The sequence below is a fragment of the Coturnix japonica genome, chromosome 15 (genome assembly GCF_001577835.2).
Source record: "Coturnix japonica isolate 7356 chromosome 15, Coturnix japonica 2.1, whole genome shotgun sequence".
In the NCBI taxonomy this organism is placed as follows: domain Eukaryota; kingdom Metazoa; phylum Chordata; class Aves; order Galliformes; family Phasianidae; genus Coturnix; species Coturnix japonica.
Window position 1 is genome coordinate 6,239,283 of NC_029530.1, and position 7,250 is coordinate 6,246,532.

Genomic DNA, 7,250 nt, shown 5'->3' on the forward strand with positions numbered 1-7,250 from the left:
TCTGCCCCAGCACTTAAGAATCAGTAAAGGGACACCTCCGATGTCCTCCTCTACAGCAGACCTGCAGCGTTAGTCTCTTCCATAGGGCTGAAGTGAGGGAGCATTCAAGTTCAGTTTAGAAAAGGAACTTTTGGAGAGGAGCTGCGCCGACCCGCTCCGGTTAATTGGAGCAGCTGGAAGGCGTGCTCTGCTGGGCAGCACCGGCGGTGGTCCCGTTGTCATTTATGGACCGAGGGACCCTCGTAACCGCAGGAGCAGAGCTGGCTGTGAGCCCCGGGGATGCACACCCCCTGAGACCCGTGTCCCCAGTGGTACCGCAACCCAGCACCCCCTGCACCCCGGGCTGCCCTCGGGGAGCAGCGGCTCCTGCATCCCCCCTGCTGCCTCCCCAGCGTCCTGTATCTCAGCAGGCAGCATCCCCTCCACCCGATATGCCCACATCCCTGAAGCTTCACACCGCCGCATCTCCAAGAGCGCGCCCTCCCGCAGCGCCTACACGATCCGTAGGGCCGGGACCCTCATCCATCCCCTATACCCTGACTGCTGCATCCCCCTCCCCTTGGAACACCCCATATCCCCGCCTGCCGCAGCCCCATCGCTCCCGGTGGCGCGGTGCGGGGGTTGCGGTGCGGGAGAGCGGGGGAGCGGCGAGGGGCGGGGGCGGCCGCATCGGAGGGCGGTGCCGGGCGGGCGGTGCGTGGCCCGTGGCCCGCAGGCTGTGCCGCCCGGCGCGGTGCCGGCGGGGGCGGTGCGGGCCCCTCCTGCCCGGGCTGCTGGGAGTTGTGGTCCGAGGAAGCGGCGAACGGAGCGGAGCGGCGGCTCCGCACGTCCCCGCACGGCAGCAGCAGGTCGGTGCCTCCGCATCCAGCGCGGGGCGGGCGGGGCCGGGAGCTGCGGGACCGGGATGAGGGGCCGTTCTGTGCGGGGGGATGCTGCTCCGTGCACGGGGCTCTACGGAGGGTGACACCGCGGGGACGGGTGATGCCGATGTGATACGGGCGAGCTGCAGCGGGTGATGCCAGCTCGAGTGATACCGTCGCAGCGTGCGGCACCGCTGGGGGGGCATCGAGCTGCCTGGCCTCGCTCCAGCTCCGTAGTAGCAGCTCACGGCCGGCCTCGCCCCGGCACTCGCGTGCCCGCAGAGCAGAGCGCGATGCTGCCGAGCCGAGGCCGTTCCCACCGCTCAGCCTGGATGATGGGACACGAGGCGTGGGGATCCCGGCCCACAGCCGCCTCCTCCCTCCCGGAGCTGCCGGTGCCCTGCGAAGCTGTCGGTATGCAACTTGGTGCTGCATCGGAGCCTCTCTGCTTCATTACGTAACGCCGCTGCTGCCTGGCACGGAGCTCGCCTCCACGTCCTGCACAAGTTCGGGGCAGTGGGGAATTGATGAGGCGCTATTCGGGACCGACTGCCGTTTGTTATCAGCTGACGATGTGTAAATCTCGGGATATGGGCGCTCTGTGCTAAAAGCTGCGTGCTGTAGAGCAGGGCATCTCCTGCATCCCGGGTGCCCCTTGGGTTGGGGCTTTGCTCTGCCACACATCAGCACAGCTGTGAGATTGCCTGTGATAGCATGGCAGTGAGCTGCCGGGTTGCACCCAACCCCACTTCCCAGCCTTTTCCTGGGTGTCAGGTGGTTCTGGTCTCTCATTGCCCTGATGGCTGCCCCATGTGAAATGCTGCCTGCAGTCTTGGGCTGACAGAGTGGCTGTGCCTATGGTGAAGGCTCCCAAGGCTGCCATACCCCTCCAGGCAGCCTCCACTGAAGGTCCCCATTGCCAGTGTCCCTGCTCTGTTCCAGGGCTGGATTGCTGCTCTGAATGCCACTGGCATCATGGGGTCGTGCCACCCTGGGGAACACTCCCAGCACTGGCCCGTGGTGATGTTCAGGAGGAGGGCTATGCTGGACAAGCTGGAGGGACTCCAGCCAGTGGGGATGGAGGGAAGCTGCCTTGAAATTTCCAGGCGGCTCCAATGTGCCACGTGGACTTGCAGGGCCCAGGCAGCGGGTGTGGGGAGGTGCACATGTCCCTCCCATTTGAGCAGATCTGCTCCTGCCTTTGGGCTGCAGCTGCAGGAAGGCCCCAGCCACGGCTCTACCAGCTGAACTACATCCCCCCTTGCCATCTGTGGGGAAATGCACATAGATTAAGGAGCTGCAGGACCTCAGCAGAAAAAGAAGGGAAAGTCTGGAGAGCTTCCCTGGCCGATAAACTCACCTTGTTCCTTCAAGTCAGTGTTCCTACAAAGAGACAGAGAAAGTCTGTGGATGGAGATTGGAGTGGGCACAGGGCACAAGTAGCTGCAGGGAACAGAAGTTTTGCCTCATCCCACTGCTGCCCCAAGAGCTCTACCAGCCTGGAGCCTTGCTGGCATCTCTGCTTTGTGCTGTACCTTGGTGAAGCCTGCAGGGATGGGATGTTATGCTGCAGTGGGTGTGAGTCAATGGGGCTGCCATAGGGAGCCTGTGGAGGGTGCTGGCTTCAGTGCTGGTGGCAACCCTACTGCCTTTGAAATCACGGAGCCCTTTGGAAGGAGAGTCATTTCAGAGCATTTAGATCAAGATGATAAACTGATGAGAGGTGAGATAAGGCTGTTAAGAGATCATGCTGAGCTTGGTCCCTGGCTGCCTTATCAGCTGGATTTTGGGCATGATAAAAGACTGATGGAGAAGGAGAAATTTGGAGGAAGAGCAGAGGAGGAGGTTGGGCAGTGGGAGCAAATTGGAGCAACTCTGCTGTTTCCCTTATAGCTGGCATTGAGTTTCTTATTGGTGATGTTGCTGGGAGCGGGTGTGGACTTGTTGTGGAACAACCCCAGGCTGTTGGGCCACTGCCCTCTGCCCACAGCCCCATAACACCTCTGGGTTTGTCTCTCCAGAGCCCTCCAGCACCGCATATCAGGATGAGGTGGGCCCGGTTCTGCTGATCCCTGACTCCCAGTATCATGCCTAGCTGGGCCCAGCTGCGGCCCTGCACCCCCATGGCAGTGCTGCATGGAGTGGGTGCCCCATCAGAGCACCAGGACTGAGATCCAGGTCCTCCCTGCGCCCTCCACCACCTCACCATGCCTTTGGTCTGGCTGCCGGACTGGAGCTGCTCCCTGGACGGGCTGCGGGATTTCATCGCTGCTGGCATCCAGTCGTTCCGGGACTGTGACGGCGGAGCTCTGCTGGCTGTGGGTTGCCTGCTGCTGCTCTTTGTCTGGTACTGCTACCACGTGGGCCGCGAGCAGCCCCGTGCATACCCTGCTGTCAATGCATTGATGCAGGGCGCTGAGGCCAACGGCGTGCAGAATGGCTTTGTCTACTGCCATGCGCCCGAGTGCGCGCGGTGCTCACCCCATGATGGCCTCAACCAGAAGCTCTACCACAACCTGCAGGAGTACGCTAAGCGCTACTCGTGGTCTGGCATGGGCAGGATCCATAAGGGCATCCGTGAGCAGGGCCGCTACCTCAACAGCCGGCCCTCTATCCAGAAGCCGGAGGTGTTTTTCCTGCCCGACCTGCCCACCTCTCCCTACTTCTCACGGGACGCTCAGAAGCACGACGTGGAGGTGTTGGAACGCAACTTCCAGACCATCCTGTGTGAGTTTGAGAGCCTCTACAAAGCATTCTCAAACTGCAGCCTCCCGCAAGGATGGAAAATGAACAGCACGCCCAGCGGGGAGTGGTTCACCTTCTACCTGGTGAACCAGGGCATGTGCGTGCCCAGGAACTGCAGGAGATGCCCACGGACGTACCGCTTGCTCGGCAGCCTTCGCACCTGCATTGGAAACAATGTCTTTGGGAACGCTTGCATCTCTGTGCTGAGCCCGGGCACCGTCATCGCCGAGCACTACGGCCCCACCAACATCCGCATCCGCTGCCACCTGGGTGAGTGCCTGGTGGGTGGGTGTTTTGTGGGCTATCCCTGCTCCAGGGCAGTGTGGGGTGTACCCAAGCTGACCCCCACCCACCTCAGGGTTGGTTTTCACCCTGCTGGATGTTGTTGTGAGCCCAGACTGGGGCCTGGGGTCTCCCTGGTGCCAGCCCCAGGGCAGGGACAAGGCCATGTACCGGTGGCTCTGGGTGTCCCCTCAGTGATCCCAGCCCCACGGGTGCTGGGGAGAGCCCATGCAGCACAGATGGTGGCGTGGGAGGCACCGCACGGGCACTGCTGGCAAACAGTGAGAGTGGCTGCTCTGCCAGCTCCCTCTGGGTGAGCGCCGGCTGCGGCTGCCTTTGGTTAGAAGCAGGAGATGGCCTCAGAGCTGATCAGAAGGCTCTGTGGTGCTTCAGAGCACCTCCATGGAGAGGAACAGCACAGAGCAGGCACAGCTCAGCCAGGTCATAGCTGCAGGTGCAGGCAATGTGGGTCCCTCCTTTGCCCTGTGCTCTCTTACATCTCGCTCCACCTGCTTGCTGGCTGCTGCTCTGCAGCTGGGATGCAGCACTCCCACTGACATCCCCACCTGTTCCAGCTCCTGCTGTGCCCACAGCGTGATTGCATTTGAGCTAAGCCCCTTCCAGGTCATCTGCTCTGCAAAGCAGGACAGCACTCGGCATAGATGAATCTTTCCAGGTATTTCCCCATGCCTCACTGTTGCTGGTGATGAATGCAGGGGCCATGCATAGCACCAGTCCTCCTCTCCCAGGGCTGCCTGCCTACATCCAGCTGGAGCTACTGCACAGGGAAATAGGTTTGGGTTTTGCAGTCTTTGAAACATACGTTAGAAACACCCAGCAGCTTTTGTACTCCTGGCTCTCCTGGGCAGCTGCAGTCCTTGCTGTGCTTGTTTGGATTTGGCACAGAACTCCACTCTGCTCATTTGCAGTATTTTTTACCATTTGCAGCTCATGGGAGAGCTGCTCCTTTCTGCACCTCAACTGCATCCTCAGGGCAGGTGACTGCTCCAGCTCCAGCAGCTCTAACCCTGCCATGGGGTGACATTGCTGCCACACAAAAGGTGATGTTTAACAGCCCCCAGGGGCCTCTACCCTGTGCTGAGCTCAACATCAGCTGCTCCTGCTCCCTGCAGGGAAGCAGCCCCCTTTGCACCCCTCAGTCTCTACTTTGCCCACAGTCAGCAGCATGGAACTCACAGCTCACATTTTGGGATTGCTCCCTGCAGGAACTGACTCACCTCTGTCCTCTGTTTGTGTCCAAAGGTCTGAAGACCCCCAGCAACTGTGAGCTGGTGGTGGGGGGTGAGCCACAGTGCTGGGCTGAGGGTCGCTGCCTGCTCTTTGATGACTCCTTCCTGCACACCGCCTTTCATGAAGGTAAGCACAGGTCTGGGGGCTGCAGTCGCATCCTCTCCCAGTTCTACCCCGGCTTCCTCTCTATTTCCTGAGGCTCCAGCCACAGACCTGCAGGGGCTGCTCCCCCAGCAGGCAATTTGCACATCCCGTGGCAGCACAGCACAGGAGGGTGTAGGGTTAGCTTTGCTGCCTTGCTGTCTGCTGGAGGCTGTTCTGCTTCACCTCGCCTGCCTTAGCCAGTATTAGTTGCTGATGGCATGGAAGAACCAAGCAGAGCTGCTTCATGCAAAGAGGCAGGTGGGAGAACAAAAGCTGTTGCTCCCACATATTCCCTGCTATAGAATTGGGAAACACAGCTTATTTCAGAGCCACAGGGATGGGGAATGGCAAAATTGAGCAGCAGCAGCTCTAAGCCACAGCCACAAGGATGGTATCCAGCACCAGACCTGCTGCCCTGCTGTGTGTGACTGCAAAAAGCAGGACAAGGGCCCTGCAGGGAGCATCCTAGCCTATGTGCAGGAGGCACAGAGCAGTGATGTGGTGGTGCTCACTGGCTTGGTGCAGCTCCAAACTCAAAGCAGCGCACACCATGCTGGGGTGCACACAGCAACCTCGCCGAGCACCTCAGTGCTGCAAGCAGGGCACAGAGCAATTCCTCACCCTGCACCTCATCCCACCCAGGTCCCCCAGAGGAGGGTCCCCGTGTGGTCTTCATGGTGGACCTGTGGCATCCCAACGTGGCAGCTGCTGAGCGCCAGGCACTGGATTTCATCTTCGCCCCAGGACGCTGAGTTCACCACTGCACTGTCAGGGTGAGGGCACCACAGCTCCAGCGCTGCCTGCGGACGCTGCCCCAGGGCAGGGGCTTCCTCACAGTGCCGGGGCCTCCTCCTGTGGGTCTTGTAAATGGAACCTTCGACGTGTATCAGCGGCATCTCTTTCCTTCCATCAAGGCTTCAGGGATTATTCTCCGTCACGGCGGTGCGTTGCGTTGCGTTCCCTCCGTGGTTAGATGCAGTCCCACTCCCATCCGTGTTATGTTGCTCGTGTTTTGCAGTGTTCAGAAGTAGAGTTACAAGGGTGTTTGTTTGAATGTAATCATGTAAAGTTTCTCGTGGTCATCAAAAGGACAACGCTCGTGTGCCCAAGACAGCAAAGCAGGGCGATGCGCTGCTCTCAACCTGCCCCTGCCCAGCTTTGCAGCCCCCCATGCTGACAGAAGGATGGACAGACAGAGGGCAGAGGGCTGCAGTGGCACAACGGGACAGCACCACCATGGGATGGTACCGTGATGCCCGCTGGCTTGGCTGCACACAGCCCAGGCAGCATCCTCCCCCCCCCCGACTCTGCTGCAGGGATGGTGCACAGCCAGCTCTGCTCTCTAACCTCACATGAGGTGTTACCAATGCCTAAATATCCTCCCTGCTTTACCCTTGGTTTTCACAAGTCAAAACCAGGACGCCTGCAGGGGGGCAGGTGGCAGTTCAAAAGGACTTTGGTTTCCTGCAGAGAGGGCAGTGAGGAGTTGCAGCCAGCCCTCCTGCTGCTGCTCACTCATCTCCATCCCGCAGCCAGGGCGAGTGCAGGGAGGCAGTGCCCACACACCTGAGAGCACAGCAAAGATTTCCAGGCTCAGCATCTCCCACCTCCCAGCCCCTCCTGGGGACACAGCCCCACTGGAGAACGATTTCTTTACAGATTTTTTTTTTCAGATTGCAAGATAAGGGAGAGATTTCAAATACATCCGAGATATTTTTTACACTTGTCTTGTTACAGAATATCTGGAAGTGCATGATTTCTACACGCATTGATTGTTTGGAAACAGGCTCTGAGGAAGCAGGCTGGCTTGGTAACTGTCTGACAGTTTGGTAACATTCCTACAGTGGATAAGTAAAGATTATCAATAAACCGCTGTGCTGAAAACAGACCAGGCTCTGCCTGCTTGTGTAACTGTTCCAGGGTAAAGCAAAACACAGAGGAGCTGGATCCTTTCCTGAGCTGGCCCCA

General features: G+C 59.5%; 1 protein-coding gene across 2 annotated transcripts; it reads left to right on the top strand.

Moving 5' to 3' along the window:
• Positions 1-701: 701 nt before the first annotated feature.
• ASPHD2 (aspartate beta-hydroxylase domain containing 2) lies at positions 702-7,168 on the top strand. 2 transcript variants are annotated; one of them, XM_015878324.2, is made up of 4 exons: positions 702-848; positions 2,882-3,875; positions 5,151-5,264; positions 5,925-7,168. In XM_015878324.2, the coding sequence occupies exons 2-4, from the start codon at positions 3,068-3,070 to the stop codon at positions 6,032-6,034; spliced, it is 1,032 nt and encodes a 343-aa protein (XP_015733810.1). In that variant the 5' UTR covers positions 702-848; positions 2,882-3,067; the 3' UTR covers positions 6,035-7,168. The 2 variants fall into 2 exon arrangements, with proteins under 2 accessions (XP_015733810.1, XP_032303713.1); XM_032447822.1 differs by lacking the exon at positions 702-848 and adding an exon at positions 1,156-2,233.
• Positions 7,169-7,250: the final 82 nt, after the last annotated feature.